Genomic DNA, 18172 nt, shown 5'->3' with positions numbered 1-18172 from the left:
AGACAGCAATATAAAAATTTTATTTATTATAAAAAATGTTGATATTATTTGAGTTTGTGTGACATTAAATAATATACCACTGATTTTGCAATAAAAAGTGAGCCAGTCTTTGGAAAATTTCAAACAAATCAAAAATTATAAAAAGTTGGGAAAATTTTCAAAACATGTCACAAATGATTAAAACAGAGTTACAACATTTTTCTGGCTCATAATTTCTTTAACAACCAACACCTTTAGAAACAGAGCCGCTACTTCACACATCTGGCGCCAGAACTCATTTTTCCCGCAAAAGCTTATGAATTGTGACATTCGTCAGCTCTGAAGCCCACCTCTGCACAGTGATTTAACACCGTAAGGTTATTATAACAGTTTTTCAAGGTCACACAGAACGATATATTGCTAATAAGTAGCCTTAAAGACTCAATCTCTTGAGCAGAATCACGCAAACTATGCTTAAGATTGGTTTGTAATCATACACTTCGGTCTTTGTAGAATTCGCTTATGTGATCGCTTGATAAAAAGAAAGCTTTATGGTAACAAATTGGTTGGAAAAGTGTTCCATTAATAATAAAAAGATTTGATTATTCAAATAAAATGTCAACCAGCTCTAGAAATTTTGTTCTTCTTAACTTTAATTGTAATTTGAAGAAAAAAACGCACTTGAAACCAGTTTATAAATAACGATACAGCCGAAATCATTACAGATCCAGGTTGAATTTGAAAGCTCAACAGTTAGTGTCTAAATTAGCTATTAATAGAAAAACAGTTGCCAAAAACTTGAAATCACTTAATGATTTCCAGCATTTCCTTCTGATGAATTTCTGTTTTGCCCCAGAAAACAGTGATATAAGGTCTTAATATAAAAAAAATCGTAATCTTAATCGGAATACAATACTACTCTTATCTAAAACCTTCAAAATACCATAAAAATATATTCGATTGCTTAGTTTTGACTTTTGACTTTTTCATCGTTTCTTTTTTTTTATACCCTGAACAGGGTATATTAAGTTTGTCACGATGTTTGTAACACCCAGAAAGAAGGGTCGGAGACCCTATGTTGAGCTGAGTCGATTTAACCATGTCCGTCCGTCTGTCTATCCGTCCGTCCGTTCGCCCGTCTGTATATATACGAACTAGTCCCTCAGTTTTTAAGATATCCTTTTGAAATTTTGCAAACGTCATTTTCTCTTCAAGAAGCTGCTCATTTGTTGGAACGGCCTATATCGGACGATTATAACATATAGCTTCCATATAAACTGAACGATCGGAATCAAGTTCTTTTATGGAAAACTTTCACATTTGACAATGTATCTTCACCAAATTTGGTATAGATTATTTTCTAAGGAAGCAATGTTATCTGCGAAAAAATTGTTCAGATCGGATGACTATAGCTTATAGCTACAATACAAACTGAACACATAGTTACTAAAAAAAGTGCACCTGTGAAGGGTATATTAGCTTCGGTGCAGCCGAAGTTAACGTTTTTTCTTATTTTTTTTTAGATCGATTTACAATATCTTCCCCCTAGTTGATATATAGATGTGTCTATATTATTTCAGCTGTCTCATTGGAATTGACACGCCTAAAGCTTGCTCTATAGCGAATATAAGCATCTTTCAGCATCATTAACGGGTAAAAACCTTCGCCACTTCCTACCGAAATTCGTACAGCAGTTATAAAGTATTAATACGTTACGTATACGCACTGTCGCATAACAGGAAACCTAATTTCTTGCCATCTTTAAGCGATCTTCAAGAATTTGAATGTAGATAAAGATTAAGCTAAGCACAATATATTACATAATGTTTCAATATACTAATACAGTTGTACCAGATAAGCAGCAACAAATTGTGTATTATCCAATAAAAATAATTCGGTTGGATTATCTTAAGGGTAGAAAGCTTTCCTGTACACATTTCAATAAATACAACTGTGGGTGAAAAATAGTAAGACTTTTTACTTTAAATTTCGCGCGAAAATTCGTACGTCAAAATACTTCTTTTTAGGTTGGTATGACTGTCGGTGGCATCTGTGCCAAATGCCACATCAAAATAACTCTTCCGAAGTAGAAAAGTGCATTCGACGTTCTTTACGATCACTGAAATTATTCAGCAAAAAAACATTCAGAATGTTTGAAAGGATTTTCGGTGTTAATTGTTTGTTGCGAGCAATTGTTTTTAATTGGTACAAATTATTCAAAGAGGGTCGAGAACGCGTTGACAACGAACCATGTCCAGGACGAACATCAACTGATGATCAACACGTCAATAAAATAAAAGAATCGGTGCTAAAAGTCGACGATTAACAGTCAGAGATCGTTTTGGCATCGTTCGTATATCGGAAAGATTAGTGAAAACCACTTTGAAAGATCTTTTAGGTCTAAGAAAAGTAAAAGCACCATTGGTTTCAAAAACACTAAATTTTTTTTGAAAAAAAAACAGCATCGCGTTAACGTCTGTGAAACAATGCTTTCTGACAAGCGAAATCTCGAGAAACGAAATATTTCTGACGGTGAGTCCTGGACATGTGCTTGTGACCCGGAAACAGACGAAGCAAAAAAAAAAAAAACACGCCAAAGCAGCTCGGAAATCAGAGATATGTGGACAATTTTCTTTTTGGCACAAATGTATTAGGGCCTGTGAGGATTACTTTGAAGGGGACGACAAAGGTTCTGAAAAATAAATTAATAAAAAATTATGAACAAAAATTAACAAAGTCTTACTATTTTTGTACTTTGGTAGTTTAACTTATTTTAACGGTTATTTAAAGAATTTAATTAAGGGTCTCGTGTCTAATAAAAAATGATGGCAGGTTGATAACAAAAACATGAAAAATACATGAGTTAACCATATCGGGCCCGAATTTGTCCTGTTTTTTTTCAATCTTGACTAAACTAATGGAAATATTGTAATAAGATATGGTGCAGTATAGTGATATATTAAATCAAGAAATGAATTACTGAAGTGTTTTTTATCATAATCTTGCGCTAAGTGATATTGTGGTAAAATTTCGTTATTTTTCAAGACTATATTGCATAATAATGTTTTTATTGATTTTAATACTAAATAAACGATTTTTGGTAATTGCCTTTAAGGCATTTGTAAAGGCTAAACTAAACTAGGTTTTTACAATTTTTTATTATTTTTGTTACCCCTTTTTGTTATAATTTATTGAATACAAATTTTTAAACATAACAAGAGTACTATATGTCAATGAAACCTCTTATAGTAAACTATAATGAAAACTAGCACGCGTTTTAGTTAAACATAACACCGAAAATAACCTTCCCGACCAAAAAAGTGCAAGGCAATTTACTCTATTAATTGACTGATTTAGTAAATATGTATGTATACTGAAAAAGGCATAACTCTTCAATAAAAATCGCATTTCTTAAAATTTGTATATTTATACAAGTATACACACTAGAAATACACATAAAATGCTTTCTAGGGTAACAATTTCTGAGATTTGTTTATGGAGGCTGTAAGATTCCATCTCTTTTCAAAGACAATGTTTTTACTATAATTGCTATTATTGTTGTTGTTATTGTTATTATTGTTGTTGTTATTGTTATTATTATTATTATTATTATTATTATTATTATTATTATTATTATTATTATTATTATTATTATTATTATTATTATTGTTATTATTATTATTATTATTATTATTAATATCCACATTCAAAACCCAATAGTTTTCATGAATACCGCAACTATTGTTCATTGCATTTTATTGAGTGCTGACATAATATTCTCAAATATTTTTACAACTGGCGACAGTTTGACGACCTCCACAGTAAATGCGGTATATTATACGACATTAATTAGTGCATGACTAGAGTGTCCTTAAACCACACACATATGTACATACTCAAGTTCAAATAAAAATATATGCAATTAGCTAGATGCACTTTAGAACACATACTCAAATTTAGCATACACACACACACACACAAAATATTGTGATTTAAATGACACGAGCAAATACTCAACGTTTCATTTAAATGATTTTCTGCATTGCAATCCATTATTTTCAACTGACAGCAGCAACAATAACAAACAGCCGAGACATCACAACATTAAAGTAGCTAGCGCCTTCTTTTCAAAATCATTTTTCGAAGGTATTTGCTAAACAAAATTACTACATTTATGCACAGGCATACACAAAAACACATATACACTTTTCCGTTAATTATGTGAAAATTGCAGAACACAACAACAACAACACTAAACTCATAACTATGCGAATGCTAGCAAAACAAAATCACAAAACAAAGCAATTTTAAAATTACAAAAATTTGTTTGCGAACACAGTCAACTGTCATTCGTTTGCGCTTATTTAGATACCGTTAAAATGGCTATAATTAATACAATATTAGTATATGCCAACGTATATGTATATTTAAGAATAAAACACACGTGCCGCTTGCGTTGGCTTGTTCGTTCGTTCGAACATATTTAAAAAGTCAACGCTGACTGGTTGGACATTTTGCAGATTTGCCCAAAATTTCAGAAAATTCAATGAAATCACAAAAATTCATAAGCTTTAATATTTGGCGTTCACTTGTATTCGTATGCATTACAGACACATAGACGTATGCGAAAATATATTTATGTGCATGTGTATTTGTATATACCCGGTAGGAAATTCAAGTACTAGTTGCAAAAGTCACTAGTTAAGAAGTGTTTTTCCTGATCATAAGTAGGTAAGTTTATATCAAATTTCGTGACAACAAAAAAATGTTTGTTCAAAATAAAAAATAAAACCCAAAAACACGGTTATTTGAAATTTTCATCTAAATTTTGAGGTTATGTGAAAAAGTCCATATACAAAAGTTATAGATCTTTTCATTGCCTACAATATTACCACATAACTTTTTTTTTTATAAAACGCTTAGTTTTGCCGGAAATCAAGATAAACCGTTTTTAATCACGCTACTCTCCTTTCTTTCCCCAAACTCGGACCACCCGTAAATTATTTTTGCTTTAATGTTTCTTATTTCAACTTTCTTTTCAGATAGATTTCATTATACTATGATTTTCTTGTTTTCAAAAATTATCTACCCTGATCTAAAATGAATTTTAGGCGAAAGTTAACACGACACGTTACTGAATCGCTATTTTGGTAACTTTAACAGAAAGCTGTGGTAACGCTTTAACTAGTAAATAACTAACTAGTAACTTAACTGATATTTGGCTTACAGGGTGTCTATGAATAATAAAGACAACTTAGTGTTAGCAGCTGCTTTTACGGCAGGCTTAAAGACCTTAACTAATAGAGTTAATCCACTGTAATGTACCGTCTTTCAAGTGAAATGTCGCAACAGTTAACCTCACCAAATTTCAATTTTTTTATTTGCGGTTCACCCACTTCCTGCTCTCTCTCTCTCTCTCTCCCATATTATTTTAGGTGAATCAGTTTTAAAACATATAAAAATTTACTCATTCAAATCGTGCTGAACTCCAGAAAGTAAAGCATATTATGAAAATAAAAGCTCGAGCGTATATATGTAGATACGAAAATCGTTAAGTCAAAAACTCAGTATCAAAAACTTCAAAAATATCCTTTTCTTTCTTTTCATCGTCCTACCTTTATCCAGCTCATCTCTCAGCAGTATTTCTCGCTCTCACTTTTACTACAAATAAATACTAAGATGAAAGAATTAATAAATAATTATATCTTCTTTATTATTGCCGAGTTAAATGATCCATTTATGTCTACAGAGGGCACTTTCACTTAAATATTACAAACGAACTAGTTTGAAAACAGAAACGAGTACAATTGCCTACTGTCATATACACACACATATATCCCATTACCTTTGAGTATGTAATAGTGAGCATCTGTGGACTGGCAAAATTAAAATTTTTCAAAAACGTCGACGGCAATTACTATGACACTGACAATAAGCAAAAGATAAACACAACCAAAATCAGCCTGAGAACACACACGAAAAAAAATTAATTGAAATGCTGAGCAAATATGTATGTAATCACAGCACTTGTGAGAGAACGTCCCACTTGCAGGAGCGCAGGAGCTGAAAAGCTACTCTAGAAATAATATTTTTCTCAATGCTGGGCGATCTTAAGAGAGCTTACAGCGGTATTGAACTACTCAGCGGAGCGCCTAAAATGAGTAGTTTCTCTACGAGAGCATTGCTGAAAAAGTACAATTTCATTTTATTTTCGACTGAATCACAACACGAAAACTCGTGCAAATGGTAGCAAATAAATTAGTGTGCGAAAAAAGTTGAGTTGAAAAATAAGATTAATTTTTTATACATCATTCTGCGGTTTGTTTACATTTTTGAGTTTTTTCCTTTTTAGCTGTCTTGCGATATGCCAAAACACGTAACACGATTAATGATTTCGTTTCGGAGCTGCCAGTGTGGGTAGATAAAAACGCTTTCACATATACAGACATACTCTTAAATGCGTTTATAACATTGTAAATAAATAAGCTTGTTATTCAGGCTAAAAAATGCGAGGATTTTTTTTTTGTTAATTTTTTTTTGTTTTTTTCTTTCATGTGCAGTCTTTTCCAGGTGCGTATGGTTCGACATTCGCACATCTGGCATCATCTGTTGTCTGGATCAGGAAGGTGTAAACTGCGTACAACAACTTGACGCATTAGTGGAGATACCCAAGAAGAAAATACTGCGATTTTCGCCAAACCAAGTATTCACTAAAAATATGAGTCAGTTGTCTTTTGAGTGATCAAACTTTTCAAAACCTTTCAATTGATGTTTGCTTTATTTCCGATTATCTAAACTACGACAAAGGAGACAGTCATTTACGCTAAGAGTATGACATTTACGTGCTCGATGTCACAGTTTATGGGCGCGAAAGGAAAGGAGATATATAGTTCGAAGATAGGGAAAATAATTCTATTTCAAAACCATCAGACTGGGCACGAGTCAGACTTGCTTTCTTCTTTTGTGATTTGCTACGGATCGTTGCGAAAGCTTTTAGGCACAGTGTAGAACGTAAAAGGTCCACTGAACTGTTAGCTCAAGGCACGGCCACTTCACCGCATCGATAGATATCCTAACTGAGACTAAAGATATTGAAAATTGCAACTTGTCAATTTTTCAATGAGGAAGGTGAGTTGGAAATACCTAGACACTTTCTTCTCCACTCTCCAAATAGACTAAGGTAGAATTTTCTCGGCTCCTGGCGAATTGGCTGAAATTCATGTTAGAAAATTTGTGTCTCCAGGCATTTTGTCGACAAGCGACAGTTTTTTTTGGTCCATGCTTAGTATTTCTGGGCATAACAATGGCCGACTCAGTAAATTTGTGGCTCTAGACATTTTTTCGATAAGCGACAGTGTTTTTGATCCATACCTGGGATTTCTGGGCATCTCTACGGACAACTAGCTGTAACAGTCCAAGTAGAATTATTCGTGACTTCACGAGAAATCAGCCTATTTACCTAACCTAAACTACTAAAGAACGACTTTTGCACTTGGTGAGCCATTCTTAGACAAGAGGACGGTCGCAAGGACATTTTTACGGTACTAACAGTTAACTGATCCATAGTTACCCATGCGGGAAAGCTGAAAATTACTCAATATACCAAAGTTGCTTGGAAAAAGACTTGACTGGCATTTTCAGCCACGATGCGATTTAGTTTGAATCTAAATTAATCACCTTAATGGATCTGCGACTGGCTCAAATAGCTTTGTGGACACAAGAGGTTTTAGATACATACTAAAGAGCTTTTGACTGTAGAAAGAACTCGCCTAAAACAGTCACTTTATCACACTTATTCATCCGAATTGCTGAAATCAACCTTAAATCCTAACCAAATCTAGTTTGGTTAAGTTCCTTTCCATTAACATAAAAAGCAAACTAAATATGGCATCTTTGAAAGTATTGTTCTCTTCTACTCTGTTCAGCAGTTCTTGCTGGGTGGCTTGACATAAGTATACGTAGAAACGTCAACAGCTAGTCCGCTATTAATAAATTAATTTTGAATGGACACTACAAGAGACTCAAAGGAACAAGTGGCTGACAGCTTTATCTGCAATGTGAACAGCTTTTCCAATAATACATATTATACTTGATTTTTCTTACATTCTCAGACAGTTTTTCACGCATTGTCAGCTTCTGGTTTGCTGCTAAATAGACAGGCAGATCTGTTAATTATTTTAACTTTTTTCGCAGCGTTTTCAATGATTCGTTTGTGTCTTTTTTATTATGAATATTTTTCTCATTTTATTTCTTTTACTTTTTAAAACAACGTCTGTAAATTAAAAGAAAAAAGAAGTAAAAATCGTCAAATACGCAAAAACACATTTCAGCGCATGTGGCATCCACATGCCAGTACGCAAATGGTGTTCTGTCAAAAGCGATTTTTAGTTTTGAACCTTACTAATGAGCACAAACAGCATTTATGCTGCAGTTAATTGCCTCTTCCCTAAGAAATATGCATAATTCGTTGGTATTTACCTCTTTCGACCTCAGCATTTATATTGATGGTACGCAGCCTCAGTTCCTCATTCTCATAGATCATGCCACGTGATGACTTTCGATCCAATCTGCAAGTGTGTAATAAAATGATGAGCATTAATGATGGCATTGTGCAATTAAAAGTTACAAAAATGCTTGCGTATAATATAAATTATTATTATTCAAAATATCTTAAAATATGCTAAATTACGCTAAGCACAACAACCAAACACGCTTACGAAGAGTAGGCATCCCAAACTGTCCGTTGCCGCCACATACGCATAATGGCAGGGTCTCATATCCCATAGTATCCTTAAATGGCAAATTTATGACGAGAACTTCAACTCTCCATTTTCAATACAAAAAGATTTGAGATTTTTAGAATTTCATTTAAACATATACATATATTTTATTACTATTATATTTGTGTAGATGTTATGAAATCGGTTCATCACAAAGAAATTGCTACCTATTTAAATAACGGTACATCATAATATGCATATATGTATGGCAAGTCAATTAATTTGCATTGTGTCATGCTTGATGCATTCCGCTCTCAATTATTTATGCAAACATTGTTTAACTAATTGGTTGTTTATTGTTGGTCGCAATTTTTCAGGCAATCGCTTTCGATAAATAACTGTTTTCTAAAGGACATAATGAAACCACTATTATAAATTAATTACAGTTTTTCCATTGCATTTGCAGCGCTTAATTGTTATGACAATTTTTCAGAGTATTTATATACTCGTACACATATATACAAACATGTATATGTGCGTATGTAGGAAATGAGGCGACGAACTTGTACCGTCAAACAGAGGAACGATTGGGAATAATTGATCTAAACGCTTGCTATTTTCCTTTTACTTTTGCTTTACACTACGATTCGGGTTTCTGATAAATATTTCAATATCTTTGTAGCTCATTTTCGGTTTTGAGTCTATAATTTTCAAAAGGATGCTGAAAAGCAGAAAAACCAAATTGTCCGAAGCAAAGAATTAATTAATCTGTAAGTATCATAGATGAATACACATTTATTTCACCCGATTTTAGACCCCAAAAACCGATCAAAATATGCCAAAACTACACAGACTTAGTTAATCTTGAGACCCAGCATCCATTATTGAATAATATTCGACCGAATAGACCACGCAGTGAAGAACATATGGCAGCCGTAGCTGAGAGTGTACAAGAAGACGAAGAAGAGTCGTTTCGGAGCCGTTCGTAGCAACACGAACTAACCTATGGAACGACTCGCCGTATTTTATGTCGATATCTTAAATTAAAAGCGTACAAGATATAGCTTGTGCAATAACTGAAACCGCTCGACCTTTCCAAGCGATATCGCTTAGCTCCATGGGCACGTGAAAAATTCCAAAAATATACGCCATTTTCGGGACAAATTTTGTTCAGCGATGAGGCCCATTTCTGGCTCAATGGGTAGGTAAACTAACCAAATTGCCGCATTTGGGACAAGGAAAGAAAGATTCAAGAGATGTCATTTCAACCAAAAAAAAAATTTGTAATGTGGTTTGTGAGCCGTTGGAATCATCGATCCATATTTATTCAAAAAAGTTTTATTTGATGCCTGAAATTGAAGATTGTGTTCTCGGCAACATTTGACGGCGCCGCTTCCCACATATCGCAACAATCAATAAATTTATTGAGAGAACACTTCGTTGAGCTGATAATTTCACAATTTGCACCAGTCGATTGGCCACCGAGATCGTATGATGTCACACCGTTAGGCTTTTTGCTGTGGGGATATATAAAGTCTGAAGTCTATGCGGACAATTTCGCTTCCTTTCAGTCCTTGGGGCAAAACAGCACGCGTGTCATTCGCCAGTTACCAGTCGAAATGCTCGAACGAGTCATAGAAAATTGGACTCAACGGCTACGATTTGAAAGAGATAGTCTTGATGATTATAAACATTTCCCATTAAATTTGAAGTTTCTGTGTTTTTTCTTCAAAAAGTAAGGAACTTCAAAATGGATCACCCATTAATAGGAACATATTTGCAGTCAAACATGAAAACTATGGGTGTTTAGTAAATTCATTTCAGGACAGTGCAACATTTCACAAACTATCGGTTACGCGCCGCGTTCTCTAACCAGACCGGTGTAGAGTCATCGCGAAGCCATAGATGGCACCAAAAAAATTCACCAATACCAGGGAAAAAATTACAGTTTGCGATACATCAGAGACACTCGAAATGATAAATATGAGGAATAACTTTTCTTTCAAAACCAATACAAGGTTGGTTCATAATATTATATAAACTCCCACAGAATTGGAGAATTCATATACGGCTGCAGATATTACGTTCTGTTCAACATGGCATTGAGGTTACGAACCATTGTTCAACTGCGAATCTAAGCTGATTAATTCGGCTTACATATGAGTCAGGTTACGTTACGGTCCTGATCCACGCGCCAAAGATCGCAAAGTATCCAACTCAAACAACTGAGAACTTGACATTTGTGATGCTAAGTACTCTTAGATATAGATGAAATGATAGTTATGTATCGACGAAGTATTTGAACCAATCACAACTCTGTTAAAGCAGCTAACACCAATTTGCTAAGCTTGTCGAATACACTTCGTATACTCGTATGCCTATCGAGATACTTCAACCTCAGTCTAGCGAAATCTGGACGAATCTATCTACCTATATAAAACTGAGTCCCGACAAGGTGTTTAGCCGCACCCTATTTATGCCTTTTGAACAGTATGTAATTAGAACTCTGAAATACTGTTATATGGACGTTGAGCTCAGTCACACTTGATTGAATCTTCCGAAGGATCAGAGTTGCTTAATATTATTACAGTATCAACAATATGAAGATATAATGACAATTTTATTATTCATACAACTTTTATTGTATTTATGGAACACGGAATGTTATTTCTTGTTGTTACTTGCTTCAACAAAATAGTGTTACTAATTAAATTGCAATCTCTTGTTTTTCTTTTTTTCGCTCAAGTGATTCATTTCAGCACCACAAATTTGTTCTAACAAAAATTCAGGGACCACTTTTTTCTTAACTATGTTTTTAGTGTTGTTTGCCTTTTATTTTTAAAATAGTCCCATTGACTATTTCGGATCACCATCATCTCCGCACACAAACTTGCTCCACTTTTTGAGTTTTTTAACGATTTTTTCTTTAATCAAAAAACACGTGTTTGTTTATATTTAATTGTTTCTCTATATGACAAATTAATCCTTATAAATTCCAGCGTTAAGCACTTGGCGTTTCGAAGAAGCTGAAAAGCGAAATCAACCGTGCTCCAGCGGATTCTGTAAGTAGACTAAATAAGCCACCTAGTCCGATATTGAAGATTAGTTGATTTTTTTCTGCTTGATTTTTGTGCTGCCAATGTGTTTGTTATTGTTGTATCGCCAATTTTTATTGCTGTCTTCCGCTACTTTTGCCTTATGTTTACCATTGTTGATGTTGTTGCTGTTATTAATGTTATTGTTAATGTTATTATTGTTGTTGCTGCCAATAATTATCATCAACATTTAATTTGCCAACGCTTTGGCGTTAGGTTCGAGGGAGCTGCTGTCTACGTTTGGCAAAAAATACGAATTAAAAAACGAAAACAACCAACAACAAAGAAAAACATATACATACAAACAAAATGTGTGAAGTATAAATAAAATAGCAACAAAGGAAAATGCTGTGCTGCCAAAGGTGTGCGCTGTTGAAAATTGGTGGGAAATCTGCTCGCCGCGTATATCAAATGGCGACGAACGAAGCGCCGAATGGCCAACTAATGTGCGTCGAACACAATTCACTGGCACTTTATTTTGGAGCGACGCCGACGTGTGTACCCAGTTAGCTGGTACAGACATATTTATGTATACAAATGTTTGCTTCGCTGGGCGAGGGGTGCGAGTGTCCAATGGTAAAAGCATCGAAAGTATGCCTTTGCGTCCAACTCAATTAATTGCCAACTGCCACTACACAAAATGGCTTAAAGGCATAATTTATACGATACGCGTAAAAAATAGACACAACAATCACTATTTGGCAAATACAGGGTGCTTAACAATGGGTATAGTAATATTTACCACGAAAATTTTATTCGAAACTACAAAGAATACAAAATGTTGGAGCTTATGTTTAACACTATTTACAACAAGAGTAATCAAAGAACCAATTGTCAGATATATGTATAGTATATATATTGGGCAACGATTATAAAGACTTTGACTAAAGAACACTAACTGTTCAGGACGGTAACTGAGGACGCAATGTGTCTTTTTTATTATGTGAAGGATGGAAGTAGAGGATTCGGATTTAAGGTTTGCTGAAGCCATCCTAGAAAATGTTAAGTACTTTTGTGGAATATTGCAGAAAAAACCTGAGTTTATAATTTGACGCTCGGGTTTGATCAGCATCAATTTTATTTCTGAGTCTGAGTCTCAATAAAAAGAGTTATTGCTTACGAATATTTAAAGTTTTGAAATGGTTTAATGAAATTCTGGATTGACTTAAAAAATAAACTTACAAGACTGCCGCAAGTTTACAAATCTTATGTCAAAACAAGAAAGAACGTTAACGTCGGTTACGCCGAAGCGTAATTATTATTAGTTTCGTTTACAGTAACTTAAAATATACATCTCGACTAAAAAATGGAACAAAGTCGAGAACATTTTCGTGTGATTATTTTTTACAACTGTCCACGTGGATTAACTGAGCAACAGTTGACAGTTGGTCGATGAACTCTATTAAATTTTTGACTATGAAGCTCCATCAAGGACCAGCGTTTATCAGTGGTATTGTAAATTCAATCGAGGTCATAAATTACACCAAAATGAATTTAGTGATGGTCGTTCAAAATTAGTTGTTCTTTCGGAAGTTATTGATAGTGTGTGTAAGCTGATATTGCAAAATCTTCTGACCTCTCGTGATATTGAACCAACTATAGACATTAATGGGAACAGCATAGATTCAAAATGGCATGAACATTTGATTGAAGAGAATCGGCCTGTGGCGATTGGTAGAGAGAAATGTTAAAAGAATACAATAACGTTGCTTCGAATCGCGTATCCGACAACGTGACAGATAATAAATCATGGGTTTATACGTAGAGCTAGAAAGTAAACAGCAGGCGACTGTATGGGCGTTTCAAAATGCACTCTTTACCACAAAAATGCGACCTTTCACACATAGAATAAAACAACTGCATTTTGAGCATTCAAAACATCGATTTGATGAGTCGTCCACCGTATAGTCTTGACTTGGCACCGAATGACTTCTTTTTTTTTCGGACGAAAAAAAAATTAAGTAATAAGTCAACGTTTTCCGACACCTAAGGAGGCGGTTGATGCGTCCAGAACGCATGTTTTGGAGATAATTCAATCAGAGAGCAAAAAGGGCTTCGACAATTGGTCCAAACGGATACAAAAGTATATCCAAGGTGCGTTCCAAAGTATACAGGACTTAAAAAAAAAATTTTTTGTTTTTCGCAAAATAAATTTATTTTATTCAAAATGGTATGGCAAGCCTTTTGAATGGCCCCTACGTTTGCATAACGCTTTCCTTTCATAGGCCAGTGCATTTTTCCGAAAAGGAAGAAGTCGCACGATGTCATATCAGGTGAACACGGGGAGTGATTAATGGTTCAAATGTGATTTTTAGTCAAATAACCGTCTGTCGAATGTTGGATTCTGAGCAGTTTTTGGTCGTCAGTCAATTTGTGCGGAACAAACCGTGCACACACCTTTCGTAAGCCCAAATGTTCGGTCAAAATGCGATAAATCGATGTTTTGGAGATATTCAATTCCATTTTCATGAATTTCAATGATGATTTCGGCTGATTTTTGATGAATTCACGCACAGTTTCGATTGAATTTCCGGTGAACACGGATTTTGAATGGCCCGCATGTTGATCGTCATTTATGTGCTCACGATCACTTTGTAAACGTTGAAACCACTCTGCTACGGGATAGACAATCAGCGCCATAAACTTGTTTCATCAATTGAAACGTTTCGGTAAATGTTTTTCTAATTTTAAAACAGAATTTAATGTTGGCTCTTTGTTCGAAGCTCATTTTCGCACCGATAACACAAACATACTGACACTTAAAACGCAATAACTTCACTTCCAATCTATGAAATTCTCACTGAACAATCGATGAAGATAGCAGATTCTAACACATCAGTCACCATGTATATGTTTGCTTTGGAACACACCTTGTAGATATTCATGGAGAATATTTTGAAAAACAAAACAGCGATTTTCGATGATTAATATTGGTTTTGGTTCTCAAAAGGCAACATAAGTAATCATAAAAAAGTTGGCCAAAGCTTTATTCAGAAATATTTTTGAGAAGGGTTGCCACCTGTTTGAATTCCTGTATTCTAACAATCTCATAAATAAATCTGTATTATTGTTTTCATATCATTCAAACAGGAATTGTAAGCAGTCTTTAATATATAAAAAGTGAATAAAGCTGCGGGTGTGTTGACAAAACGTAATAAATAGATGTTGAGACCTCGTTTCATAATTTTTCGGATATAATAGAGAAAACTTGCAGAGGATCAAATTCATCGACTTTCATTAAGAAAATAAAAGTATAGAGCTTTTTTCAACATAGTTCTTCGGAAAAATTGATCGGGGCAAAGTATATCTGTGCATAGAGTGGTAGTCTAAACTTTTATTGCAAGGAGCTAAACATTTGTGCTTTGGCTTCTAATTCTTGACGTTATACGCAGAAATATGAAAACTAAGCTTTATTTTCATAAATATTAACTCATAATAATATTTTTACTCTTTTGTCTTCTATGCAAATAAAATTGAGATGGACAATTTAAATTTCCTCCAAAGCTGATTAATTCGGCTCGGATTAATAGACAAATTGGCTAGCATTAAAAGATTAACACGTTTAGCACAGCAGCTGTAGATTTGATAATTCCCACAAGAATATAATTTTTTTTTTGAAAAATTGCGACGATTTTAAAGTAAATTAAACTTATTTATTTGCATTTCTACGTAAACGCACGTGTGTATCTGAATACGAAGAACGCTACGAAGCGAAAAATAAAAGCACATCGTATAATAAAGCAAACAAACAAATTGATGAAATAAATTTTATTTTAATTTCCAACTCAACACGATTTCGAACGGCCGCTATAATTTGTTTCATTTGTGGCTATTTATAAAGCCCTTGAAAAAATATACACACGAATATTAAGCTCTTACTTAATACCAAATATTCATATCTAAAATATGCGACTATATGTATGTAGTTGTGTACGAATATATGTGTGGTTGAATGTTGGCGCAAGTATACCCTGCTGGAAGTTGTGTAACTAACTTTTATCACGCTAATTCGTATTAATTTTCGCTGATTTCCAAATAAACAATTTTCCACTTATTACCTGGCGAAATTGTATGTGCAAGTATGTGCGCATATACGCTTGCTGAGCATTCCAGGCGCTTAGATAATAGTATTTTTCTTTTTTTCACAATAACATTACTAATATTAATTAATTTCATATTTACCATAAACAAATCTACTTTGCACATGCCCTTTTAATTAATTACATCTAATTCTAAATATAATTAATTGCGTGCTGGAATTGAAAACCCACTAATTTTGAAGTAAGTAATTTGCTTACTTACAATTTGGACTAGTAGAAAGGACATGGCAGAAATTTAACGTACTTATATATGAGAAATTATTAGAAGTTTTGAAAAAGGTGCGTCCAGTGTTGATTTTCGATTTTATTTACGTATTTCCTCTGTGACTGCAAATATCTCGTACAACTTTTCATGCATTCGTTTTGGTCGCCGGGGTGCAGTGATTGGTGACACATCCTTATACTTTTCAAGCCCTTGTTACAAGCCCCATTTTTGCCTAACCTTAAACAGTTGCTGATGTACAAAAAAGAAATAAAATGTTCAGACTCATTGACTTAGTTGGCAATTCACTCAAATTAATCGATATATGTAAATATTATGTCAGTCCGATCATGTCTCGACTTTATCGATTAGGCCGTAGCAAGCTTATAGAATTGGTTTTTTAATAGGAAAAGTTCTAAACCCCATTAAGAAAAATGTGAATTATGGCCTTAAAGCAGTCTTTCGTAACTTTTCGCGATCTTTTCAACGCGTTTGGTCCTTTCAACTATGAGCTAGTACAATACTTTTGTATTTCAAGAGAATAGAGGCTTTGAAGACCCATCACAAAAAGTTTAGACGTGCATATTTAGACTCAGAATTCATGCCCATTATCAAAATGACAGGTCAATTGAAAAGTCCGCGGCCTATGATAGTAAAATATTTTTTGTTTTTGTAAAAATTTAGTTTTTTTTTTATATAGTTCTCTTTAAGTGTGATATACTGATTATAGCGACCCTCCAATCTTTCGATATCATTTTTGTAGCACAATTTGACCTTTGCTTCAAAATATGCTTCATTTTCGGCACTCTTATCTTCATGCGACGAAAATTTCTTCCCGGTGCGCATTCTTTTGAGCTCTGAAAACAGGAAATAATCAATGGAACTAGAGAATATGGTTTATGTAGAAGGAATTCGAAGCCAAATTCACCGACTTTTGTCATCGTTTTCCTTATTTGTGAGACGATGGATTGTCTCGGTGAAAAAGCACTTTCGTTCTCTTCAAATTTGAAGATATTCGGCGATTTCGTCCTTCAAACCGTCCAATAATGCTATGTTATAGTCGCTGTTGATGGTCCTCCATTTTTCAAGATAGTCAATAGAAATTAGCTCATGCGTATTCCGAAATACAGACACCATAACCTTGCCTGTCGATTGGTATGGTATTGTCCTCTTAGAAGCGCGTTCATCTTGTGCAGTCCATTCAAATGACTGTTGATTGGACTTTGGAGTGAAATGATGGAGCCTTGTTTTAGCAATTGTCACAGATCGATGCAGAAAATTTAGGTTTATTACGCTTGAGCATCTTTAAACACGACTCTGTATCATTAAACTGTCGCTGTTTTTGGACAAAAGTGAGCTCGCACTGCATAGAGCTTCCTCGTACCCAAGTATTTGTGAATGATATGATGTACACGTTCAGTTGATATCTTAATAGTGCCTGCTATCTCGAATAACTTCACTTTACGCTCATCTATGTAAAATTATTTTGTGAACTTTTCTGATGTTTTCGTCGGTAACAACCTCTTTTGAGCCTCCTCGACGCTCACCGACTTCGGGGGTCATTTCGCCACGTCTAAGCTTAGCATACCAATCCCTGATATTTAATTTTCTTTGTGCAGTATTCGGAAACTAATCACCAAGCCAAGACTTTGGTTTAACTCTATTTTTTCCTACAAAAAACAATATTTTATCAACACGCGAAATTTCTTTTTATCCATTTTTTCACAATAACAAAAGTTGCTTCACTCAATATTGTGTAACTAACAAACTGTTGGAAACAGCTATCAAATTAATACACCGGCCATTTGAAACCTTTTCAATTAACATTTTAATAAGCCGTAGTTCTCTATTGGAAAGTATGACCCAATATGGAACAACTTTTTGATGGATGGGTTTGCTAAAGAAGCATAGAAACCAGTGTTTTCTACATTCCCACTTGGGACAATGAGGTCACCATTAGGGAAACGGTTTATACATGCTATTGTTTTACTACTTAATTTCATCGAGTGCCGCTTAGATCTCTCTAAGAACTCTTCGGTTCCGTTCGAATAATCAGATAAGTGAATAATGTCTCAG

The 18172-nt window shown here is 34.3% G+C and overlaps 1 protein-coding gene across 7 annotated transcripts in view; it reads right to left on the bottom strand.

The window, feature by feature from the left end:
• Nucleotides 1-18172, bottom strand: part of LOC126767919 (uncharacterized) — a 68300-nt gene that overhangs the window by 7923 nt on the left and 42205 nt on the right. For all 7 annotated transcript variants that reach the window (XM_050485708.1, XM_050485754.1, XM_050485718.1 and 4 more), the window contains one exon: nucleotides 8458-8546. In XM_050485708.1, the coding sequence (XP_050341665.1) occupies nucleotides 8458-8546 (89 nt within the window). The remainder of the gene's footprint in view (nucleotides 1-8457; nucleotides 8547-18172) is intronic.

This window comes from Bactrocera neohumeralis, chromosome 2 (genome assembly GCF_024586455.1).
Source record: "Bactrocera neohumeralis isolate Rockhampton chromosome 2, APGP_CSIRO_Bneo_wtdbg2-racon-allhic-juicebox.fasta_v2, whole genome shotgun sequence".
Classification (NCBI taxonomy): domain Eukaryota; kingdom Metazoa; phylum Arthropoda; class Insecta; order Diptera; family Tephritidae; genus Bactrocera; species Bactrocera neohumeralis.
Note: the sequence above shows the minus strand (reverse complement) of the source record. Positions and strands in the feature narration are given on the sequence as shown.